Source organism: Diplotaxodon limnothrissa, linkage group LG12, assembly GCF_057381915.1.
Source record: "Diplotaxodon limnothrissa isolate DT_005_m linkage group LG12, D_limnothrissa_male_GT1.1, whole genome shotgun sequence".
Taxonomy (NCBI): domain Eukaryota; kingdom Metazoa; phylum Chordata; class Actinopteri; order Cichliformes; family Cichlidae; genus Diplotaxodon; species Diplotaxodon limnothrissa.
Window position 1 is genome coordinate 8365500 of NC_140607.1, and position 26268 is coordinate 8391767.

The 26268-nt window shown below is 42.0% G+C and overlaps 1 protein-coding gene across 1 annotated transcript in view; it reads left to right on the forward strand.

Annotated features, from left to right (window-relative positions):
• The first annotated feature begins 484 nt into the window (after nt 1-484).
• The window catches only part of ppp3cca (protein phosphatase 3, catalytic subunit, gamma isozyme, a), a 34456-nt gene continuing 8672 nt past the window's right edge, over nt 485-26268 (forward strand). The window contains exons 1-10 of the mRNA XM_085367895.1: nt 485-1188; nt 6582-6779; nt 8997-9121; nt 16978-17089; nt 19129-19274; nt 22344-22483; nt 25381-25458; nt 25543-25637; nt 25751-25876; nt 25960-26037. Coding sequence (XP_085224021.1) covers nt 1128-1188; nt 6582-6779; nt 8997-9121; nt 16978-17089; nt 19129-19274; nt 22344-22483; nt 25381-25458; nt 25543-25637; nt 25751-25876; nt 25960-26037 — 1159 coding nt within the window. The 5' untranslated portion in view covers nt 485-1127. The remainder of the gene's footprint in view (nt 1189-6581; nt 6780-8996; nt 9122-16977; nt 17090-19128; nt 19275-22343; nt 22484-25380; nt 25459-25542; nt 25638-25750; nt 25877-25959; nt 26038-26268) is intronic.

Sequence of the window (26268 nt, forward strand, 5' to 3'; positions counted from 1 at the left end):
TATTGAATTGAATATAAGTTTCCTTTAATTTCTGAGGAATTCTACAGTAAATCTGGATGAAAATTGGCACACAGGTACAGTAGGTGTCCCAGAGGGGGGATGTGTTGAAAGTTGTACATCAACTACTCAGGATGATTTTTAATGAATTTCTGACATTTCCATAATTGTATTGACTGTATCGGGCCGTTACATTGTAATTTGTGCGCGCGCGTGCACGTGTGCGCGGGTATAGGCTTTCAATCGGCACATAAAGCGAAAAGGCGCTACCGTAAAGACTGGTGTAAAAGCGCAAGGAAATTTATGCGGCGGATAGGAGGCGGCTGGCTTGACCGCGGCTCACAAATGACGGCTCACTTTACCGCGGTCTTAAATCACGTGTTGCGTTTCCATAGTCACGTCATATGGGCTCCACCATGTTGTAGGAAACCCGCCGCTGCTCCTCACTCACTGTCAGATTAGAGTTTAATCCGAGGAGGAGGAGGAGGTGGAGGAGGATACTCTGTCAAGACGCTGTCTGCATCTCGGGAGGACTTGCGCTCTTTATGCATTCAGAATAATCGCGATTCGCGTGCTGCTGTCACTGTTTCCTTCAACGAGCGCCCCGCACACTGAAGATGAAACGCCAGTCTTCCGCTGCTGTCTTTGCCTGTCCGCCGACTTGCCAATACGTTAAGATGTTAGCTGGCTAACTAGCTGAAAAAGAGTAACTAAATCGGATTAGCTGCTAACGGCAGCCTCCCTCTGGGTAACAACCGGGTATTATTTGCTGCACTTGACAAATATAGACCATCAAGCGCTTGTCAGTGTTTGCGTTAATTGTATTTCTACGACAGTGTCAAAATTCCTACTTTGTGCTATAGTTATTCGCTAGTGTTAATGTTTCTGCGAGCTAGCTACGTTATTAGCTAGTCAAACCACAACAAAAGCTGGACCTCTGTCGTTCTCTAGTCTGCACAGTTCGTTAGGGAGGGCGAACATAAAAGTAGTAGTGCCTCTGAACCACCACCCCCCCAGCCGAAAGTCAAGACGGAGGTGACGGCCAGACTTGGGTGCTAGCTGGTCCTGAGACTAGCGGGCTGAGAAGTGTTCGAGATTTAAGCCCCGACACATTAGCGTTCAGTGGAAACATGTCAGGAAAGGATAAAGACAAGCCGGAGAAACAGTCCACAACGGAACGGCTCGTAAAAGGTGAGAGTCTCTCACAGTACCAGCGCATCATGCATGATTTGACTGGAAGCTAACGTTTGGTACAGAAAACCACCTGTAGCGTTTGAAGAAACTTTGTTTAAACACACTCGGGCTGTTGCATGACAGAGTTGCACTTAATGGTTATACCTGGTCACACAAGTCACGCTTTATAAAGCGACATATACACTTAAAGTCTCACCTTATCATCAGTACGTGTGTGAATACTAATGTGTACTATTGCAGTCTCATAAGCCTTTCAGTTTTATCAGGGGGATGCTCAGATATCTGTGGATGAACCTGAATCAGGTCAAGATCATGATTTCATAAAAGTATTATTTTCACACTTGGCCACTGGTACCTATGCCAGTGATCGCAGCTTGGCACAAATCAAAGCCGAGAAGCCGTCCTCTCCGGTCACCTTGATATTTCAAATGAATGAACTCTAAAATCATGAGGCCTTCTCTTGGGAATACCCGAGGTCTGCTCAGGTTACCAGTGGAGCTCGACAACAAGACGGATTCCTTCACGCTTACATCGTCCAGGCTCATTGGACAGACTGGGCGAACATCTGTTGTGTCTCCTGTATGATGGCTGAGGCATAGCAAAGTCTGAGGTAGCCCCCCAAAGAAAGAGAGTCTAACCCCACCCCTGTAACCACCACCGCTTGCTTCTTAATGCCAAAGCAGCCTCCATCGCTGTCTGCAAGGGCACTAGTAGAGTGTCCTGCCAGGGGACTGGAATGCTGAAGTGTGAGCCAGAAGGGAGAGAGTGAGTTAATTGTGGAAAGAATCTCCCCAGTGATGTTCCCAACATGGCCAGCCACATGGTGGAGAGAGAGAGAGCATCACAGTGACAGGGAGGAGAGAAGGACTGTAGATTGAAGTGAGGCTCGGTTTCTTATTAGTGCAGATTTTAAGTAACAAAAACAATGGGTTTGAGTCTACCGTCTAACCTGTGACTGTAAGAGGGCTTAACTGATAGACCTGTTGAGACTAATGCTCCTCTGGTTGTGTAAGTCAGCAGTTAAGCTCAATTAACTTCCTTTGACCTGGTATTTCGTCCCTCAGAGTCGGGTCTGACAGCTGAGCGATGCCGCAAGACCCTCAGTGAAGTTGAGATTTGGCCCTTCGTAAAGATTCGTGTCACTTTTGATGCGTATCGAACTCGATTATTGCTCCGTGATAAATCTGACCCTGCACCTAAAATAAAATCAGACAGGCCACAGGGGCAGCGGATGCAACTACCACCCCACTTGATCGAGTGACTGAGACGGGAAATTAAAAACCCAGGCTGTGCCTGTTTAGCTCGTGAAGGGTAATGCATTCACTGATAATTAGAGCAATCTGAAGTGGACTTGACAATTCATGCAGCCACAGTGCACTCCATTCATCTCTGCCCAGCCGCATCTTTGTAATTCAATCCTCTCCCATTGTGTGGATTTTGAAACAATAGCGAACATATTCGAAACGCCGGCTCATATCACTGTCCAAAACATTATCCTCAGTGGGCAGGATGGCAGATAGTCGCGTCTTTGTTTCTTGAGTCGTTTGTTGTCCTGCCAGGCTGTGGGTGTTGATGCGGTGCAGTAGCGGCCCTGCGTCTGTGTGTGTGTAGTTTTGAAGAGTTCATCAAACATTAATGCTAATTAGGCCAGGCAGCCTCTAATAAGAAGCCACTCTCAGGGCGGTGGCAGCTTAATGTTATATTATTAGCTTATTATTTTTAACAAAACATTTTTCTTCACTGGGTAAATGAGCGGGCTGCTTCGCTTCCCCCCCCCCTCACCACGAAGTGGAGAGTGTAAGTGTGTGTGTTAGCGTGTGTGTGTTTACTGGCAGCCAGAGGTTCATTTGTATCTGTGTTTGAACAGACAGCTCCAGTCTTGATCGTGCAGGCAAATCAACCCCAGAATTTATTATTACTGCTATTATTATCATTACTGGAGGACAGCAGGCTCTTTCCTGTTGAGCTGCATGGCTTGTTCACTCCACTGGCACTGAGAAAAGTTATTGTCCAGCATGTGAGGGGAATGGGGGGGATTACCAGCTAGCCTCCAGGCAATTGCTTGTAAATGTGGTCAGCGCTGCTATTGCCTGAAATGTTTAACAGTCAGGTTATGTCATGCCCATTCTGTATCTTTATGATTTTTTTTTTTTTTTTCTTAAACAGGGCCGGCTTTGTCCATACAGGAACCTTCTTCCATTTAAGTAAACAGCCCCTGAATCTCGAAGCCCTTGCTAATAGAGGCTTTACCTAATCTGTTCTTAAGGCTCGTACCTCAGCTTACAGCTCTCTTTGCGGCCGTGCCTCGTATGCTTGGGAGCACTTACTGTTTATTTATACCACACTAGCCAGTGCATGACAGCTTGTCCTCAACACAGGCTAGTCAAGTCGGAGCTTTTCCACTACAGGCCAGGCAGTAGTTTGTCGCCCAAATAACATCTTGTGACTTATTCCCTTGCTTTATTGCACCAGCAATAAAAACACGGCACTTATTTCCTTGTGGGGAAAAAAAAAACAATCTGCAGATCTGCCTCTAAACTCTTAGTCTAGACTCATGGCATGAGCCTGAGTGACAAATACATTTGGCAACCCCAGGCACCACATCACTGATTAGTAAAAACACTCACACTTAAGTCTGAATCCCTTTTTTTTTTTTCTCTCTCTTCAGCTTGCAGTTTGATTTACTGTGTGTAGGTGTGACAGTATTCTCAGAATTCCTCTCTCTCTCCTTTCTGTGATCATTGCCGCCTGCACCACTTAGCTGATACCGGTGTTTGTCTCCTTCCACGATTCCTGTGAGGGATGGGTTTAAAAGAAGGGTCCTATCATCAGCACGATCCCAGATCGGCTCACCTCTTTTTGCATGCCATACAGACGGTGGCTTTACACCATAATTAATTGGTGGCATAATGCATTTGTGTTCGCTTGGTCTGTTGTTGGGCGTACCAGGCATAATCCGTTTTACCTCTCAGACCCAGGCAGTGAGAGCTTGGATCTCCCTCTACTATTGTTTTGAGCTAGCGCAGATTAGTCGGCAGCTATCTGCTCCTGCAGCTTTATGAACCCATGATGCCAGTGTTGGAGCACTAATCTACACCGTGGACACTGTTTTAAAACAGTTATGCAATTTTGATATAATTCCCTGCATTATAGTCTCTTGTCAGAGAGCTAGATTAAATATTGCTTCCGTGATTACTAAAACGTGTTGTTTTCCATACACGGTAAGCTAATGCCCCAACTGCATTGCTGTCACACTGCCTCTGTGATACATTTTCCAGGTTTACTTGTTACTCACTTAATTGTGTTTTGATCGTGATGCTTTCAGGTCTCAGCCTCAAAAGCACTGACCTTTAGTGATGATGGTAAAAGGATTGTGTAGGTGGTGTGGAGCAGCTTATGGGGGGAGGGAGGGTGCGGCTGGGGGGGTTAAGTGAGGTGCAGGGCTTCTTGTTGTTTGTCTCTTACATGGAGTCATCATGTAGGTGTATGCGTCGCTGCTTCTGTGCAAGTAACTTCGTCTTGGCTCAGTCAAGGAAAATGTCACACCTCATGACTTCAGCTGAAGTGAATGCAGGCTGAGATCCATAATGTTTTTGGGTTTTTTTTTCTTTACTGCTTTTTTCTTTTGTGTTACTTCTGGGGTAATCTGTCCTTATGTATCAATACTACTTCTAAATTAACATTTTGATCCAAGGGTGGACTGCTGGGACCACACAGTCTTATTCTTCTGATGCATTCTTCCTTTTCAAAGGGAGGTTTTCCTCCCCGCTGTCACCAAGTACTAATCAGGGTAGCGTTATTGTATTTGTTTCTATATTATTGAAATGGTGAAAACTCTAATAAAACTGCTATGAAACTACATCAACAGAACTAACGCACACCAGCTGTTTGATACGCTGCCCATCTGATCAGTCCCACGCCTCCAGACTCACAAACAGCTTCTTCCCCTGGGCCATTCGGACTGTTAAAAAACACTGCCCCCCACACCCCACCCCACCCTGCCCACTCACCAGTAACTCTCATCACTCAGGTCACTCACACACGGACTCTATTGAGATCAAGTCTGCTCTTTTCACTTTGCAACTTGTTCTCTAATGTGTGCCTTTCTATTGTTTTTGTATATATTGCTCTTGTTTATCCATATTTTCCTGTTTGTTATTTAGTCATACTTAGTCATAGTTATATTCTATTCTGGCATAGTTAGTTTGGTGCACCCGCAATTTTGTTGTACATGTACAATTACAATAAAGGGCTATTCTATTCTATTGTAATTAATAATTAATTGAATGCAATAATGAACATTGAGAGTATTTTTGGTGTTTTGCAAATATATTAAATAAGTCCTATGATTTCTTTTTTCTCCAAGCCGTCTCCTTTTTTTCTCTCCATATAAAAATAAGATTGAATCATAATCTGCGGCTGCTCACAAATGGTGAAAATCAGTTTATCCTTAATTGGTGATGGTGGTTTCTTCTGGAGAATCAGGCCTTCAGACTTTGCATCATGCTGGAGTTTTTCTTTGGAAAAGAAAAACTTAGAGATTAAAAACCAAAAAAGGGAAAAATGATTTTTGACTGGAATCTTGATCATTACCAAGAAATCCAAACAAACTTCTTATCATGATCTATTTCCACTTCACTTGATTTTCTGGACAATCTTTGAATATTGCAACATTACTACCAGACTAGTATGTCTGAAGTGGACATTAGCAGCTCTGTGCTGGTGCTGTAGTGGAACCAGATTACACCATTACAGATTGCTTTGCTTCACACTGGTTACGCCCTTAATGCTAATTAATGCGCACTATCAGTGTAAAAATTCCACAAATGCACTTCATCTTAAGGATGCAGTGATTTTTTTTTTTTGATGTTTAGACGAACACATTTTCAGATTTTTAGATGAACTGGGCCAATAATCTTAATGCAGCAATTTTGGCAGCATTCGTTATATAAACACGAATGGATATGTTGCCAGCAACTTAGTTACTGTCGATGCCCTTATAAGCTTGACTTTGACAGATTTTTAGCTTTTTATCATAATTCAGGAGGAAACCCCACATCCCGTGACAATATCGAGATTTGGTCCCACCCCTACCATGGAAGGTTTTTCTCGAATGATCGAGGATTTGTTGATGTTTATTGGTGAACCATAATGATGTCATCTTGGATGGCTAAGAACAAGCAAATATAATAATTGATAAATAATGAGCATCATCATGCTTGAATTTTTCTAAATTGTCTGAGTCATGAATCCAGGCAGAAGTTTGAATTTTGGCACAGATTGTCTCACTCCCCTGTGACGGCATTGCTCCCCTTCAGTTGTCATGCAGCTGCCAACCTAAGCTCAAATATGACTATCATAATGATTTTTTTGTTTTTGTTAATCAACAGCTGTGCCATACCCTCCACAACATAAGCTGACTATAAAAGAGCTGTATGAAGATGGCAAGCCCAATGCTGAGCTGCTACGCAACCACCTCGTCAAGGAGGGCCGCGTGGAAGAGGACGTGGCTCTCAAGATCATCAATGACGGCGCCAACATCCTCCGTCAAGAGAAGTGCATGCTGGAGGTGGAGGCACCTATTACAGGTGAGATGCTCGATATTAGGAGCTTAAGGAGGACTGTGTCATGTGTTTAGTGAATTTGGAAATCATTATTTAAGTATTACTTGCATATTTTTTCAGATCTGTTTCCAGGATAATCTAACAAAAATGCAGATTACCCTTGAGCTGGAGGTCTACTGTTCGGACTCTCGATAATATTGCCCACCCACATGTGCTGTACCCTACACTAGATCCATTTAAGAAATTGTGCTGCTCCTCTGTAACTGACTTTGAACTTTGACATACAGTAAAGAGCACAGTTCAACAGACTATCACTGTCAAGTAGTGTAAAGCAGGTGGATGTAGAATAAACAAGCTATTTGAAGACATCTGAGCAGATGTTTAAAGTCTGCTTCGGTGATGCTTCAGCATTATTCCACTGCAGGCTTGTTTATGTTCTATGGCTGACGCCTCACTCTTTCACCAGATCAGAGGGCCTCGCAGGCTGTCAGTCAGGCTTTGACAAGTGTCAGCTCCTTAGCTGACCCTATCATACTCTGTTTTGTTTTTCAACCTCAGGAAGCAAAACCCTGTTAAAACTACTAAAGCTAAACTCTGGGGGAGGGGATGACAAGCATGATAAATATGGCTTTGCACGTTTATGTGATTGATTAGAATAGCTCATTCAGCTCATATAGTTTGTATAGCTGAGTAGTCCTAGGTAAAGAGATATGAGAAGTATTGCTTGGTCAGTTGTTCTTTAAATACGCAGGAAGTATTTGTACAAAGTCCTGGCTGTGCTACTGTTTCGTTCTCATTGAACCCACAGATAAGTGGCTTTCATTTACTGCATAATTCAGAAGTAGTGACTTCAGTGACAGTGAATAATAAAAAAAATTTCAACTTAAAAAGAATTCCCCCCTCCACCTCTACAATGGTTGAAAAGGTTAGAAAGGTACCGCCACAGTCTGTATTGTTATGATAAAGGAAGTGACTTTTATCTGCTCCCTTGTCACAAGTGGTCACTACAGCAGGTAGCTCCACATGCTTGTTTTGAGTTTTACCTCAGATGCCTTTTCTGACGCAACCCCAAAGGGCCTTGTGTGTCCAGCTGGAGTTGAACCAGCGACCTTTTGCGTGCCAAGCAAACATCAGCATTTACAACTTAGCTTAAAATTTAGCGTGCAGTATACTCAATCTTTAATAATCTGTTGCAGTGTCTATAACCCTTCTATGTATATATTTCCATTCATTGAGGGGATTCTACGGCTTTGTCAAGTCACAGTATAGCTTACGCACTGGTCACTGCTCTGAAACTGTGAGAGCAGCACAGCTGAGTAACCATCTATCTGTATGCTTAAGTATGCACTCACCTCATCTAAAAGGTGCGTGTCTGTACTCAGGGAAAAGCACAGCTTTAGTAACTGGAAATGAAGCGAACGTAGGTTTTTATTTTTCCAGCTTCTCGCCCCTGTGCCGTCTGGATTATTTATAGTCCTACAATAATATGAAATAGATGGAAAGACCGACCTGCTTGCGGGCATGCATATCTGAAACAACATTAAACCATCCTACACGTCAGAAGTCGTGATGTCACATTAGCATGGTTTGAGCCCACTGGTAACCTTAGTTTCACCGTCCGCTATTGACCTAAGTTGACCTGGTTCCAGGTGGATATCTACATGCTTTCACACCTGTGACCACACAGACTACCAAGCATGCATCCTATAGTCACACTAGATAAGGAATAACAAGAAAACCCATTGGCTGGTGTCATAAAAGGAGAGTGCAGTGACCCTTCTCAGCTTCAGAGTGAAGCAATACCTACTTTATCTGAGTGATCGCCTTCTCCCTGTGATTCTATTTCTATGGAATCCATGTTTTCCAGGATTACAGGTCACAGATATACTATCACTGATCATAGCAGAGTTTTCATCAGAAGAGTTGTTAAGCCTGGTGGGTGCAGCAGTGGCAGCCTGCCAGAAGTATACTGGTGAAAAGCCACAAGGAGTCAGTAAATGGTTTAAAGTAGATGTGGGCCACATCGTCTGGTCCCAAACACGTAAAGGTCATTTTTGACTTTTCTGTCCACCATCATCATCAAAACAACAAGTAGGATAAAATCTTTTAGGAGAACTATTTGAACTATTTGCATTTATGGCCATTACTTTCATAAGAGCAGCATCTATATCCAGAATAAGTAATATGGCTATAATATGTAACTGAGAAATTAAGAGCAACGTGTTTGTCTGTCTTTGGCAGTATGTGGAGATGTACACGGACAGTTCTTTGACCTTATGAAGTTGTTTGAAGTCGGAGGTTCACCGAGTAACACGCGCTATCTTTTCCTTGGTGACTACGTAGATCGAGGGTACTTCAGTATTGAGGTGAGTAGTTGTGTTAGTATATTTGAGTCATTTTTATTTTTACTTTAATAATAATGAAACATTTATTTCCTCTTTTGAATATTTTTCACTCTGGTATCAGTAAACACTGTATGAACATGCTGTATAGGTTTGGTTCACAGATAACGCTTGAAAATTATCTGCAGTTATCTTGGCATGTGTCAGTGTTAAAAGGTTATTTCTTTATCTTCCAAATTTTTATATTTTCATGTTTTTTTGCATTTAAATGTTTCAATTTTAAGGATTAAGAAGTCCTTTACAATAACAAAAAAATAGCAATTTGAAAGCATTTAGCTTAAGTAGTGAGATTTAATTTATGAATTTAAAGAAATAATCAGACTTATAACAATGTTTTGGTTTTTCTTTGTAGTTTTTTTTTTTTTTTAGAAGGGTTATTCCTCATTTTTCTGACTGATTTCAGATCTGGCGACTTTGAGTAAAGCGTTTCAGATATTTAAGCTGGGCTGTTAATAAATGCTAGGCAGGCTCATTCTTTTGTGGGAAATAAATGGATTGGGAAAAAATGCTAATGTAATCAGTTACTATTGTTTATCTAACAGTGTGATATGTTTTGATGTATTCTAACTGTATGTCTTGTATGTTTAAGAAAAAAAAGCTGTCTTTATATCCAATTTGGATACAAGTGTTACTGTCAGAAAGTCAAATCTAGTTTAGTTATGTTTTGGTGGCTTCTTATACTGCTGCTTGTATTCTAAGTGTATATGATGTTGTAGTAAGACCACTGGCTGCAAGTCACATTGAAAGGGCTAGAGCTGATGTAATGAAAAGCATTTGGACTTGAGCGTGTTTCAGTGCCACTTTGATTCAGATGGTTGCTCATGGTGAGAAAGGCTGCTAAAATGTGAGTACTACTGCAGTGCTCCTTGACCAAATGGGTTTTTGTGCCCTAACTTTTATTTCAGTGACACCTCCAAAGGGCACACTTTTCTACATGCTGATTAGAACAGTTAAAAATAAGACAGAGGAGTGGAGCAGAAAGCTGCAGTGCGACTCTCAAGATCTCTGGCTGGAGGGCTGTGCCTGTAGTGCGTTTGAATTTATTGCAGTTATAATGGTGAGCTGGTTTAAAGGTGATCGTGGCTCAAGAGTTAGGAGTTCGCCTTGTAATCGGAAGGTTGCCGGTTCGAGCCCCGGCTTGGACAGTCTCGGTCGTTGTGTCCTTGGGCAAGACACTTCACCCGTTGCCTACTGGTGGTGGTCAGAGGGCCCGGTGGCGCCAGTGTCCGGCAGCCTCGCCTCTGTCAGTGCGCCCCAGGGTGGCTGTGGCTACAATGTAGCTTGCCATCACCAGTGTGTGAATGTGTGTGTGAATGGGTGGATGACTGGATATGTAAAGCGCTTTGGGGTCCTTAGGGACTAGAAAAGTGCTATATAAATACAGGCCATTTACCATTTACCATTTAAAGTAAAACATAAATCACACATTTGGAATGGTTTGTGTACATTACAAAAAAACAAGCATTTATTTATGTGTTGGTCCCAAGGAGCCAGACTTTCTTGTAGCCTTTAAATTTGTCATGAGCAATCATTCTCCAGGCTCTCTGAAGGTCTTTAAAAGTGTTTTTTTTTTTTTTTTTTTAAGACATTGGCTGCTTTTTCGCTTATTTTCAGTCCAGTTGTTGAATCTGACCATTTTCAGGGGAATGTGTGAGGGGTTTTTTTTTGTTTTGTTTTGAAGCCACTAAACAGTGGCATATGAATCAAGCATAAGAAAAGCATCTAACTGAGGGGATGACTCAGTGTTATGTCTACACATAAGAGACAATTTATCACTGAAGGTGGTTCCAAAAGAGCCTGAAACCTGGCAGGTGTCATCGTGGTGTGCATTTGAGGGAACTGGGGCTGGGCCATATCATACTGTTCACGGTAATACCGGTATAATGTTAGGCAACTATAAGAAAATAAAATATCGCAATAGAATATGGGTAAAACGTGCATGCGCAGTGCCTTTGTTTTCATACGCACATGGCAGAAAAAGCATGGGGGCGACGGAGAATGAGAAGGGTGAAGGCGGATCGTTGAATGAAACTGATTAATCAGAATTGGTTTGTAAAAATGGTGCAACGTCAGTGGTGTGGAACTGGTTTGGCACAACTTTTGGTAGAGCATGCAAGCGGGCCGTTGTTATTACAGTGTTTTTCGGAAAATAAGTCGCTCTTAAAATCCTTTTATTTTCTGAAAAATTGACAGTGCCCCTTATAATCCGGTGCGCCTTATGTATGAATTCTGGTTGTGCTTACTGACCTCGAACCATAAAAAAACAGCTGCTTGTTTAAGTGAAAATACATTGATGGGTTTTTTTGCACTAATAAAGTTGCGGAGTTTTAAAGTATTTTGTCTCACATCAATTATCAATTATCGTCAGTTATATCGTTATCGTAAATTTTTTAATATATATTTTGATAAATATTTTTGGCCATATTGCCCTGCCCTAACATGGAGAATGAAATAAGAAGGGGCAGACCTAAAACTATCTATAGCAGATGAACAGCTGATCTGAGAGATGCATGTGGCCCTTCAGTTGGTCCATCTACTGTTTACTGAAGCCTCATTAGAAATGGTCTCAGTGGAAGAATGTATGTGAGGAAGAAATTCTTAAGGAAAATGTGGAGAAAAGGCTGAGGTATGCCACAAGAACTGAATTAATCTTGTCAGAATTGACGGAAACGGCTTCTTTCTTTGAGCATGTCAGTGATCCCAGTGATCCTTTTACAGCACTGTCCTTGCTGTAAAAGCATAAAACACACTGTCAGTCATGGATTGGCCTCCCCAGACCTTGACATTATTAAAACAGCGTGAAAATTTGACAGAAAACAAAACAAAAGGCAGACAGCGTCCAAAGAAGAGCTTTGAATGTCCTTTTTGTACATATTCCATTTGTCTTATATGCTTTATTTCCATGTATGTTTGCACATATTTCTGTGAATTGTATTGCTGTTTGCCATTTTCCTAGCACATTATTAAGAAACGAGGGGTGACTCAAGACTTTTGCACAATATTGTATGTCAGCACTCATGCTGGTAACAAAAACTAGGGAGAAATTATGCCAGATGGCAGTGAAATAGCCTTGAGAGCCAGATTTGTAAAAAAAACCCAAAAAAACCCCAAATAAATAAAATATGGATACCTTGTGGGAGTAGTGTGAATTTCAAGCTTCACTGTTACTTACTCAGACTCAGTATGAGTTAGTGTATTAACAGTGGGTTCCTTGTAGCACACATTTCAGATTGTTCCTGTAAGTACTTTTCTTGGTCTGAATTAAGCACCCTGTGGAGCACGAGTCCTCGTAGAGCATCTAAAGTATTGATGTTTTAAATATAAATAACATTTTGACATTTCAGTTGTTGACGACTTCTATCCTTAGCCCCAGACCTGCTAGGACCGGCTTTTGGAGTCTAAGTTTCCTCCTTCTTCCCGGCGTCTTGTATATTTGACAACTTAAGAACATAGTAATTGTAAAAGTTATGTTATATAACAGAAAAGAGCCTAGAAATAGTGACTGTTTGGGGCCCAAAGCTGGTCCATAAGTGCTTGAAGGGAGCCTTTCAGACATCGCTGCACCTTTTGATAGTAGATACATGATGGATATGAGTGGGGTTTTTTGTTTTTCCTAAAGGGCGTGTGCAGTCCTGATTCATGTCTTCAAGTATTTTGAATATTTGTGGAGAAAAAGCAGAAAATGAAAGCTATGTAAGAGTCAACTAGGACGTATGCTAACATTTTGAGCCTCCTCTGGGGTCTTTTGATGGCCCTGGGTTATTGCCTGAGGTGGGTGAAATGTCACAGATGAAAAAAGGGCAGAGAAGTAGCAAAGGGAATGAAAGGCTCTTGATGATGAAGATAGATTTGTTTTTACTAAAGACGCTTATATTTTTTCACCACATTTTTTAGAAACAGTGGCATCTCTTAAGAATCAGCTTGATTTGTTTGGGTATGCTTCTTGTGGTTCTAAAACTCCACAACCTACTGTGGCTGGCTGGGGTCACAAAGTAGTCCACAACTAACATGCAGCAACTAATTAAAAGTAATGGGATACACACATAATATGCAGCCAGGCAATTATTAGGATATAATTAAAAATGCTGCTGAGGGGAAACCAATCCAATAAGCTGCCAGGATAGTTTTTTAACAGTACCAGACACTGGATTAGCTTTGGAGCACACATACAGGAATAGCACAATTTGGTTTTTGTTATTGTTTGCTGTATTTTTATATACTGTTTCGATGATGATGCTCATGAGCACATGAGCAAAAGATTAAATGTAGTCAGTGTATGTACAAGTAATCTGTGTGAGCTGAAAACTCAGGCTTCAGACTGCTCTGAATGCTCAGTTTCAGGCAGTGTTTGTAATCTTGGCTCTATGTCCATGAGGGACACTATCACTATTATGGTCATCCCAGGCACACAACTCAGAAGCGCCACCCATCTGCTGTTCAAGCTTTCTGTTTATAAGTGACAGCCAATCAAAAGAAAGCTGGGTTAAAGTTAGAAGAAGAGGGACAGCGGAATAACTAGGGGGCTTCACCAAGGATGAGATAAACAAGCGTTATTTTAGACTGGGAATCATACAAAGCTAGTAGTAGAAGCTTTGCATCGAGTTGAATTCAAAGATAAAAGATGGACACAGTTGCTGTGAACTCACCAGTTTGGACTCTGATCTATATGGTCCAAATAAGACAGTTGCCAAAACCATTTTTCTTATATACAAGACTGAAAATATGCTTTTAAATTGTCTGTTTATGTATATTAAGTCTATGAAAATTCACTTGATTTTTACAGACAGCCTCAAAGGGTCAGTAGAGAAATTGCAGTTTCTGTTAGTTGATGGGTTCATTTTTTTTTAATCCCAGAAGTTGTCCCTTTTGTTAGAAAAAATTGAGTTGAGCAACTTCGTAATTGCATTTTTCTTAATCCGTCTAGAGCTAAAACAGTGGATCAGTCAGTCATTCTAAGGTAAAACAGTTTTTTTTTCTTTTTTAATAAATTAATAATTTAAGTGAATTAAAAAAAAAAAGAACTTCCAATTTCATTTTCTAAATTCTGATGATTTTTCTCAAAAATTTGAGATTAGATGGTCTGGTTTTTTTTCTCTTAAAGACTTTTGATTGAGGTAGATTATTACAAATATAAAATAATCATTAATTGGCAGCTATTGATTTGTTAAAATAGTGATTAAGATCTCTGAAATGTGTCATTGTTTCTACACATGAGAGGAAGCAGCCTAAAGTCACCATGAAACGGCACTGAAGTGTAAAATCTATAGATTTGCAGCCATTTGATCTCACTAGCAGGGCTAGTGTTTTTTTAGGCCACTTCAGTAATGCATAAGGCAGATATAGGAAAATGGATATCAGGATGTGGTTACCTAGGTAACATAAAGAGTCACCGCAGCCTCTTGAAGCAGTGCGTTACCACTGCAGGCCAGCAATTTGCCAAAGTCTAAATTCATTGTGTGTGCACAACCTGTTTTATTCTGTGTATTTCTTTATTCACTTAGTGAATTCTCTTTGATCCAAGCAAGTGTTTCTTTGGACAAACCGTCCAAGCCCCAGCTCCACCCCTACATAAACCATGCACAGGCTGAAGAGAGTGTGTGTGTGTGTTTGTGGGAGATGAGGTGAAGGTAGCCAGTGTTCATGTCTGCCACACAAAGCTCCATGCCCCTTTCTTTGTCTTCTTTTCCCCGCTCGTGAGTAGCTGGCTGAAAGAGTGCAGAGAGCTCTCATTAAAACCCATGTCAGCTTCAAGCCACTCAGAGCCATGTCCTTTCCTACGCCTCCGCACATAAGAGAGAGCAAGTCACACCGACAGCCCCCTCAACACATTTACCTGCACTTCACAGTCTGATATTCCTCTCAGTGATCAATGTGTATAAGATGAGATGGGTGCACCCACCACCACCACCACCTTATTTCGACATTGCGTGAACACACACCTGCAGGCTCTGGTTACCTTGGCATCTCGTTGCATCGATAGCGGGCCATGGTTTGCACATGTTAAAAAAGCATGTTGAGAGTGTCAAGCAGCAGCTATTGAACAGTGCATGAACTGAAGAGAAAGCATGTTTGGATTTGGATTGTAAATGCTGTTCTGTTCTTTTAAAATTAGAACCAGTAATGTAGTCACACGAAACCCATCCCACTGCTTCTAATATTTGGTTAGCAAAGGGAAAAACAAACTGTTGTTTGGCGTATGATGGTTAATGTGTGTTTGGAGCTTCATGTGGCAGAAAGCAAATAGCAGTTGTAGCAGTTTCTACAGGACAGGAATTTAACTGCAAAATGACATAAGCACTCATACCTTACTTTTATATAGGAATATAACCAGATGGCAACCAGTCTGTTTGAGCCTTGCGTTGCAGTGAGACACATTGTGTTTATAAATTAAGCAGCAGTTATTTGGAAACCTTCACCAATCTGTCTGAGAGTGTTTGTAGTTAGTCTGTGATTGTTTGCAGACAGGTTGTCTCCCACCATGCGGCCTGTGCAACTACCTTGTGATCAAAAGTGGTCAAAGGTTGAGAGTGCACATTCATTTTAAGAGCAGGGATGGATGGAGTGATAGATAATTGCCTGAGTAATTATTCCAACATTTGCTGTTTCTAGCGTTTCTAATATGAGTATGCTTCACTAAACATTATTGTTCAGTATGGAGGGGTATACGGGTTGTCTATCATTAAAGGAGATGCACACATTCTAAGGGTCTAAGGGAACTAAAAATATGATGTATCTTGCTGCAAGAACATAATAAGGGCATCTCTCACCCTGAGTCCACCTGGAGGCCTTCCATCGTCTTGGACTGCAGCTGGCAAAGTAGTCCTTGTTCTGTTCTGTAACCAATCTGTAAGTGAGGTTGGCTTAAGACATGAACCAGCTCTCTTCAGCTACCCGCTGTTTCTGCTTAGAGTCAGCCTGCATCTTGCAGCAGATCTCCAGAGCAGAAGGAGTACCATTGCGAGCTGCAGTCCAAGGCAGTGGCGTTGAAGTCCTTCCATGGGACATGAGTCCATTGGCTAGTTGGGGCTTGTATGCATGTTCTCCCTTTGGCTGTGTGAATTCCCTCTGGGTACTCTGGTTTCCTCCCACCGTGCAAAGGCACACAGGTCAGGTTAATTGGTAATTCTAAATTAGTCATAGGTGTAACTGTGAGTCTGAATGGTTGTCTATTACTTAGTGTTAATACTATGATAGATCTTTCCAGGATGCACCCCGCCTCTCACCTTATGTCACCTGGGATACTCCCTTCCCATGATCCTGAACTGGATAATTGATTAAGGCCGGGTGGCCAGCCAAAATAAAGTCTGTGTGCAATAAGTACCGGTAATGTCTCCTTTGTATCTCCGGTGGCTCTAAAATATGAAAATGTTAATAGTAGCAACATTTTGGAACACTGTTTTACAATAGTAACAATGTTTCAATACTCACACAATGTGAATTGTGTTGGAAAGCGGGGCCTTTTGCTGCCTTTTAGAGGGTCATCTGGGATGCTAATACGCTTGTAAAAATGTCAACATATTCAAGAGATGATTAAATCTAGTTCATATGTAGAGAGATAACACATTTAATTAACATAAATATTGTTTTTGCTTTTTATATAGTGTGAAATTAAACCAAAAATCAGTTCCTGGGACTTTACATAGTAAGGTCCATACCTTAAAACCTTTGAAAGAGCAGCTCAACAGTTCCCCCTCGAACAGCTCTTGATGACAGTGGTGAGGGAAGCCTGTGTGTGGAGAACACTGAATATGTTTGAATAGAATTATGAGCACACGTCTCTGACCTTTCTCACATTTCTCTCTTGCCGTCTCTCCTCTCAGTGCGTTCTCTACCTCTGGTCTCTCAAGATCAACCACCCCACCACACTCTTCCTGCTGCGTGGGAACCACGAGTGCCGGCACCTCACCGAGTATTTCACCTTCAAACAGGAATGTAAGTGTGCTGCTTTTCTCAGCCGTATGAAGACCAGCCCAGGGGGCTCATATGCTCTCTGTACCACTTTAAATTGACCTGTATCAGTCAGCTCTCAGATTTCACACATAGCCCAGATATAATGGTGCAGTCTGGTGCTAATAGTGTGAGTGCAGGATTGCTGTCGCAGGTATTTCCTTAGTCCCATTGATAGTTCTTTTCACTTTCAAGTACCGCAGACACAAATAAGGAATTGAAAACACAGTGCTGGGAAACATAGCTATGTTAAGTCAGACTTCATGCCAGAGAAGTGGAGTGTTTTCTCTATTCCCCTTTAGTAAAATGACTAGCGCCCCGTAAGTAGGACACATTTGTCACAAACACGTTGAATTGGGAAGTCCCGTCACAACATGCAACAGTTCATCTGCGAATCTCCAGCGAGGAGATGAAGCCTTTGTCCCGTTTGTCTTGCCGACAGCAAACTGCTGAAGCATGGAGAGCAGCGAGGCATGCTGTTGATGCTATTTAGACAGTTACACTCACACTTTGATTTCAGTCAGTGACAGCTGCATGTGTGTGTGTGCAGAGCAAGTGTGGAGGTATTAGCATGCAAACTCAGAAAGCAGTCGGCAAAGAATGTCTTGCCAGTTGCAAATAGATTTCACTCACTACATCCCTGCTCACACCCACCCACATGCCACCTCATCTGTACACACACAGTTTGCCACCTGTTCGGTTGGGGCAAGCTTATTGATCGGAAAAGCTTGTTGATCGATAATCAGTTCAACACTAACAAATTTAATCAGAGAGATTAGGGATTGTTGTAGTAATTGATTGCAGCTGCGATCACACTTCTCTCGTAGCCTTGTCTTGTAGTACACACAGGAAAGGTTTGTAGAAGTAGTAAAATGTGGCAATCCAAGTCAGTGTGGCCTCACACGATGTTTTAACCCATGTTGCCTTATTGTTTTAAGTGGCGCATTAATGATATTAGAACGTTTTGTTTTTTCAGATTAAACAGTCAAGAGTGGGGATTATTTTACAACTTATTTTATGATTGATCCTCACAGTGTACAACTCGGAGTTATGACGTGGGCAGAATATTGGCTACTGCATTAAGGCTCTGTTGACCATGTTGTTATCCTTGCATCTATTCCTGCGATTCCTCCACATCCCACAGCTATTCTCATGAATGATAGGCGTCGCCACTATACCTCCACATCAGCACTCACAAAAAAGGGGTCGAAACCTCCCTCTGTGTAATCTTTTACACAATAAGACAAGTAACAGACATAGAGACTTGCACAAGCGGCAGAAACAGCGGCTTGCTACAATGGATTTGACGGCAACTTTGTTGTGCGGTAGATATAATGCAGCTCATAGCCTCATGAGCAAGCGCGATACAATGACGACCTGTTTTATTTAATGAATACATTATCTTTGTTCTCATCAATAAACAGTTTTAGCATAGTTTATTATCACCAAGCACACTCATCTTATCTGTTATGGTCTACAGCCCCATGACGTCGTTTCTGGGAAGACATGGGTTAGTGTGCGGAGTCCAGAGTTAACCTAGATTCATAAGACGGCATTAACTCTTTACTTTAGCTAACTGCAGAAATAGCATTTTCCTGTTTCTCATCCCATGAGTAGTGTTTCATTGTTATTCCAACTAAGCATTAAAGATGTTCATTTACTAAAACATTTTCACAGAGTAAAGAACTTTAATTTCCAAGCTCAAAGCTCCACACTCCCCTTTATGACCTTAAAGTAGCACTGTCTTCAAACTGGCACTCGCATTGTACTGTCCTGGCTGCTTCTCCTCTATAAGGCATGGACTTCCTCCTGACCTAATCTGACCCTTTCATTCTTCTGCAAGTGGCGCTGTAGAAGCTGTCTGGAAACAATCACCACTGGCACAGTTGGCAGGGCAGCTCTGCTAGCCGCTCATAACACATCTACCAAACCTTTGCTGTAGTGAGCAAATTCAACAGACTTTTTGCCATCTTTGGCAGTAATTATGACCTCAGACTGAATCCCAATCTTTATTTTTACTGCAGGTAAAATTAAATACTCTGAACGGGTGTATGACGCCTGTATGGAGGCCTTTGACTGCCTGCCCCTCGCTGCCCTACTCAACCAGCAGTTCCTGTGTGTACATGGCGGACTCTCACCAGAAATCAACTGCCTAGATGACATAAGAAAAGTAAGTGATCGACCGCTGGCTTGTGACATTATCAAGATCTGCCTTTCAAGTTAATCTCTTATATGTTCCAAGAATATGTGTTAAAGTGTCAGCTCTAATCGCAGATCATTCACTCCGTCATGCCTCATTACACGTGATTCTAGCTTTGATGTACAGCCTGTTCCACTGTTGGCAGGTTGAAATCCAGAATGGGCATTTCCTGTCTGTGCCATGGATGCCCTGGTCAAACTGAGGCAGGACAACCAATATGGCTGTTATTGAAAACAAAAGTTTTACAATAAAGTGCACATTTAACAGCACCAGAGGGTGACATGAAAACACAGTAACATCTAAATTAAGTCATCAACTTAGTTTACTATATTTAGAACGAAGGCAGGTGGCACGGTGGTTAGCACTGTTGCGCACAGCAAGAAGGTCCTGAGTTCAATTCCACCATCAGGCCGGGGGTCAGAATGGTTGTCTGTCCCTGTGTGTTGGCCCTGCGACAGACTGGCGATCTGTCCAGGATGTACCCCGCCTCTCGCCCTATGACAGCTGGGATAGGCTCCAGCGCCCCCTGCGACCATGAAAAGGATAAGCGGAAGCGAATGGATGGATGGATGGATGGATGGATGGATGGATAGAACGAAGGCAGGCTTAAACTGGCTTCACTTTTTAGCTTTGGAGCTACGTTGATCTCTTATTTACAGTCTGTTAGAGATGGACAGTTAAAAGCTATAAATACTCGTTGGGCAAATACTTTTGGACTCTGGATAAACACTCTTCAGTCGTGTTTTGAGTGTTGACGTTACATAGTTTGTCTGGCAGAGGGCACCCTGCAACTTCCCTGTTGGCAACATACATTTTTGGAGTGCCACAAACACAACCAGGTGAATAGAATAGAATAGAATAGAATTCAACTTTATTGTCATTGCACATGCACAGGTACAGGGCAACGAAATGCAGTTTGCATCCATCCAGAAGTGCTTTAGTGATATAGATATATTACAATATATATTAGCAATAATATAGATATGTGAGTATATTACAGAAATGGGTCTATTATGGTATGTTATAATGTACACGGTATGAAGTATGTTGTGAATATTCTATAACTATAAGTATGTACAGGCTGTAGTGAGTACAAGCTATGTACAGGATATGAACAGGATATAAATATGAAAAACTATACAGAATATGAAATGAAATAAATAACTTTACAGAATCTGGGATATACAGCTATACAGAAATGGGAACTATGCAAGTTGTAAACAGTTGTAGGATTAAAGATTATCGAATGTACAGAATGATTATTTACACAGAGCTATACAGTAGTGCAGTTAAGATAAGTGAGGGTGTAGATAGTTTCTACAGAGGCTATATAAAGTGCTAGTGGTTGTGAGTGGTGGTTCAGTCCATGTTATTATTGTGTTTGAGGGTACAGTTGTCCATTGTGGGTGTGTGTATGTTCAGTCCATGAGTTAACGTGGGTCAGATGTCAGGAGGCAGAGTTCAGGAGTCTGACAGCTGTGGGGAAGAAGCTGTTCCGGTACCTGGTGGTCTTAGTCCGGAGGCTCCTGTGGCGCCTCCCAGAGGGCAGGAGGGTGAAGAGTCCATGTGATGGGTGACTGGGGTCTTTGATGATTTTCCCAGCCCTTTTCAGACACCGCTTCCTGTAGATGTCTTTTATGGCAGGAAGTGGTGCTCCGGCGATGCGCTGGGCAGTTTTCACGACCCTCTGCAACGCCTTCCGGTCCGAGGCAGAGCAGTTCCCGTACCAGACTGTTATACAGTTGGTCAGGATGCTCTCGATGGTGCAGCGATAGAAGTTCACCAGGATGTCTGAGGACAGGTGGTTCTTCCTCAGAGTCCTCAAGAAGAAGAGGCGCTGGTGAGCCTTCTTGACCAGCTTGGAGCAGTTGGTCGTCCAGGTGAGATCCTCGGAGATGTGGACTCCCAGGAACTTGAAGCTGCTCACACGCTCCACAGCCGTCCCCTTAATGTGGATGGGTGGATGTGGGTCAGCATTCCTCCTGTAGTCCACGATGAGCTCCTTGGTCTTCTCGGTGTTAAGCAGCAGGTTGTTTCTGTCGCACCACTCAGCCAGACGATCCACCTCCTCCCTGTAGGCGGCCTCATCGTTGTCACTGATGAGGCCAATCACCGTGGTGTCATCTGCAAACTTAATGATGGTGTTGGAACCATCAGCAGGTCTGCAGTCGTGGGTGAAGAGGGAGTAGAGGAAAGGGCTCATCACACAGCCTTGTGGTACACCGGTGTTCATTGTGATGGTAGATGAGCAGCGGTTATCCAGCCGGACATGTTGGGGGCGGTTGGTCAGGAAGTCCAGTAACCATTTGCAGATGAGGGAACTGATACCCAGGTCTGTCAGTTTCCTGATGAGTTGTGAGGGGTGGATTGTATTGAATGCTGAACTGAAGTCTATAAACAGCATTCTGGCGTAGGTGTTGTTGTTGTCCAGGTGTGAGAGGACAGAGTGCATTGCGATGGAGACTGCATCCTCTGTGCTCCTGTTCCGGCGGTATGCGAATTGGTGGGGGTCCAGGGTGGGGGGGAGACAGGATTTGAAGTGTGCTAGGACCAGCTGCTCTAAGCACTTAGCACTTAGTGATGATGGGGGTGAGTGCTACTGGGCGAACAGAACGAAGTTCAACGTAAATAAATAACACCATATCGCAAATGTTAGAGACGTGTTTTCTGTTTTGTGTGTCTGATAGAAAAAAGTATTAGGAGATGTGTTGGCATATTGCTGTCTTGGTCTTGGGGCTTTAGTCAAAATAAAAAGGCCAGAAATTGTTTATCGGTTTTTATTGTTTAACATGGGTTGTAGCCTTTCACAAGCTTCTCAGCTTGTTACACTAGTTCTGTCAGCAGGGACAGAACTAGTGTAACAAAGCGAGTTCGGTTAAAAATGCATTTTTTCAGTTCCTTCCATGTCATTTCCATCGAGGCAGTTGAATGGAGTGCTTTCATGTGAGAGAGTCCATTTCCTTGACTTTGTGGCTTTAGCCACTTTGTCACAACCAAACAGTTCCTCTGCTAAGCATGTTTGTATTTTGTGCTCTGCAGTTAGACAGATTTAAAGAGCCTCCAGCATTCGGGCCAATGTGCGACCTGATTTGGGCAGACCCTGGTGAGGACTACGGCAGTGAAAAAACATCAGAACACTTCAACCACAACTCCGTCAGAGGCTGCTCTTACTTTTTCAGGTAAAACTGCCGCTTTTAGCGTCACTGTTACGCTCTGCACAAGCACTGCCCTTGTAGAGCACTTTAATAATAATAATGAGGAATCGAATTGAAAACGAGCTGCATCGCGCAGGTCACAGGTTGTGGATTCATTGTTTTATAGGTCAATCAGCTTATTGAGGCACTTTCAAAAATGGCCTTCTCAAAACAGGTTAGCAGATAAAAACAGCATGTTCAAAATGGGTCAACACATTCAGTGTGCCTCTACAAAATAGGTCAACAGATTCAAAGAGCTCCTTCACAATATTCTGTGGAAATGGGTCCAGCAATGGTCAAGAGCAGACAAACATGTTAGAGATTTACACATTTAAATGGCTTGTTTAGAATTCTGTGGGTTTAAAGATACAAAATGCTTATTCAGAATAGGAAACAACAGCCAGGTGATTACGTGTAATAAGATTAGAGAGGAAAAATTGAACAATGCCTATCACAGTCCTTTATGACAGAAAATGTTAGGCTGAGATAAGCTAAATCAGTTAGCTTGGAGCTAGTTACATCAGCTGTGTGCAACTTGAGATGTAACCAGCTTCCTCAGTAAGTCTGTATTAAGTGAAGGTAAATGCATCAGTGAATTAAGAGATTGCACCAGACCTTACCAAGAGATGGCAGCTTAGGGGAGTTGGTCAGCCACTTTGGATGGACTTATCATAGCTTTCATTTTGTGGTCTCCACGTGACAAAGTAAGTACTTTTAAGAAACTATTTAGCTCATATTTGGGAAAGACTTTTGTCACAGCGGTTTGCAGTGTTTCACACATTACATATGCATAACTCACAATGTCAGAATGTCTAAATAAAGGTTTCTTCCTGTTTAGAATGTGGTCAGTTTTCAACAGTCTTTGAGACTGACACAAAAGTTAGCCAAATACAATAGACGACCTGCATTCAGCGATGTCAGCGACTCTACACCTAACCTAAATGTAAAACACTGTAGTTGTTATGCCGACTGTCAACCTGCCTTGTTTGATAAATCCAGGGAACAGTATGATGACCTTCTACTCCAACAACATTGAAAGGATTGCTTTTTTCCACTGGTGTATACTGCTGTCTGTTTGTATAAACAAGGTGACGACACACAGGCAAAGAGCAGTGATGCCTGCTTGTGATGCAGTCAGTGTAAATCTGAGCTAACTAAGGCCTCAGTCACAAAGAACTAGAGACCAGTCAGCGACCATCTGGCAACCACTTTGGTCACGACCAGCTGTATGGAAAACCCTCCTTCCGACTGCTTTGGTTGTCAACAGGTTGCTGTGTTTGCCAAACGTTTGCATGGAAGGCGCCAACTTGTCTGCAAACACTTACACACTGCTCACTAAGCAGTAGTGAAACATGAAAAGTGTGAGGCAAACCAGAAATGAGGAATGTTCACCTTCAGACTAAAGGTTGTTACTCTGGTTTGCAATGCAAACTACAGGTGACTGCAGAGATCTGCTAGCAACCAAAGCAATCACAATGATGTTTTTGGTGCAGCAGCATTCTGTTTGCAGACAATTTCACCTTTGTTTTGGTTTCTCAAAGTTGCCAGTGTGTTGCGGCCTGTAGGCCCGTGTGACTGATGCCTCATAAAGCTAACATTAGATTGATAAAGCAGCATCTCAATTATTGTAAAAGTATAACAGGTGCTAGCATAATTTTACATTTTTGTTAAAATGCTGTCTAAACCACTAATTAGATTTTTTTTTTATGTTTGTATTTCACAAAAATAAAAACTAAATATCTTAACTGATTGGCTAAAAGATTGTTAGCACAAACTTTGGGATTGCTGCTAACTCTGAAATGCAGAGCTGTGCAAGAAAATAAATAAAACATAGATACCTTGATAAAGTTTCGGGAAATAAGAACACATTTATACTGAATATAGACGTGATTTGCTGGAGGTTTTGTGAAAGTGTGTAGTCCTTGAGTTGATAACTTTTGATTGGCAGTGCTATAGACATTTCCTCCTTTCATGCATATCTTAAGGTGAAGTGATTTTGTTTAGCTGATCCCTAGTTTAGATGAAATAGTCTAAGAACTGACCAGTTTATCAAGTGTTAAACCAAAGTAATAGTGATAAAACACTCTGTTTTGTCTTGTGTTGCAAGTCCCTTAGAGCCCAGATTTACTTACTGATGAGTTGAGCTAGAGCCAAGACCGTGGAAGGAGAGGTTTTAGTCATCAAGATTTCCATCAAAAGAACTTGAAAGTAAAACAAGGTTTCCTTTGATGAACCTGCTGAATGATTATTTAACAGCTGCTTGCAGCATGCTCTCATTTATCTCTGCATCACTGAGGATCTCTCACCTGGTCTTCTTTTAGCAGCACTCACTAGTGTTCCTCCAACATCCCCTCCTTTGGTGGTTCTGGAGTTGCTGAGTAAATGGAACAAATAATTGTGACTATGATTTTGCCTTAGTCGAATATTAATACTGGTCAAAACATTAAAGTCTGCGTGTCTAAAGTCTGTTCATATTGCCAATATCAGAAACCATTGGGGCTGGTTTGATGTTGCTTTGTTTATTCCCAATAATTTCCAGAGCTAATGGATTAGTTGTACTCTAAAATAAAGTAGCTGTCCTCATCTAGCCTCTGCTTGGTCTAAACTTTTTGGAGAGGCCAGCCAGTGCTGCTGAATCCCATAAATACACCAGAGCAACCGCTGGATACTGTGCATCTTTAAACTCTGAGCTCAAGAGGCCAGAGGGCACAACATGCTGAAAATAAACGTGAAGGCATCTCCTCAGGCCAACAGTCAATTAGTAACTGATCTTAAGAGGCCTCACGCTGCTCCGTCTAATGGTTTAAATTTGAACTACGCTTTGACCCCTCTGTTAGTGGTTTTAACTGGTCCGCCTTCTCGGTCTCTTTCTCTCTTTGCAGTTACTCAGCAGTCTGTGACTTTTTGGTAAATAATAACTTGCTGTCGGTAATAAGAGCCCATGAAGCACAGGATGCAGGGTAAGTGGTATTTTGAAAACACATTTCCAGCATTTGATGATATGGAACATGTTTAATGGGTCACTCTTATTTGCGGCTGCATAGGTATCGGATGTACAGAAAAAGCCAGACCACAGGTTTCCCTTCATTAATCACAATCTTTTCAGCTCCAAATTACCTAGATGTCTACAACAACAAAGGTCTCTGTCTTTTCTTTTTTCTCATACCTCTCTCATTATTGTATTTTTCTTGCATTTACCTGTCGTCAGTCCTTCAATGTCGCCTCCCATCTCCTCCTCTCTTTCTATCCTAGCTGCTGTATTAAAATACGAGAACAACGTGATGAACATCCGACAGTTCAACTGCTCCCCGCACCCTTACTGGTTGCCCAACTTTATGGATGTCTTTACGTGGTCTCTGCCTTTTGTTGGAGAGAAGGGTACGTCTGGTGCCGAGTTTGGAAAAAGTGGATTGGAGGCCGACAACGATTCTTGTATTGAGCTTTCTATGATTCATTTACAGTGACGGAGATGCTGGTGAATGTACTCAACATTTGCTCCGACGATGAGCTCATGTCAGAGGGAGACGACCTTTATGAAGGTAGGTAAAAAAAAATGCATGTCTATTATTACTGAAGACAACGTTCATCTCGAAATGTTTCTGATGAATACTTTACTCTTTACTCATAAATATAACCAATGGACTGGGACCAGTACAAAAATAAAACAAGAAAAAAACCCACTAAGTTGGGGAAGGTTATTAGTGAGAACTGCCAGTGTGTTTTTCCACAGTGGTAATCTCACTAAATTGAGAAGAAGCTGAAATGAAAGC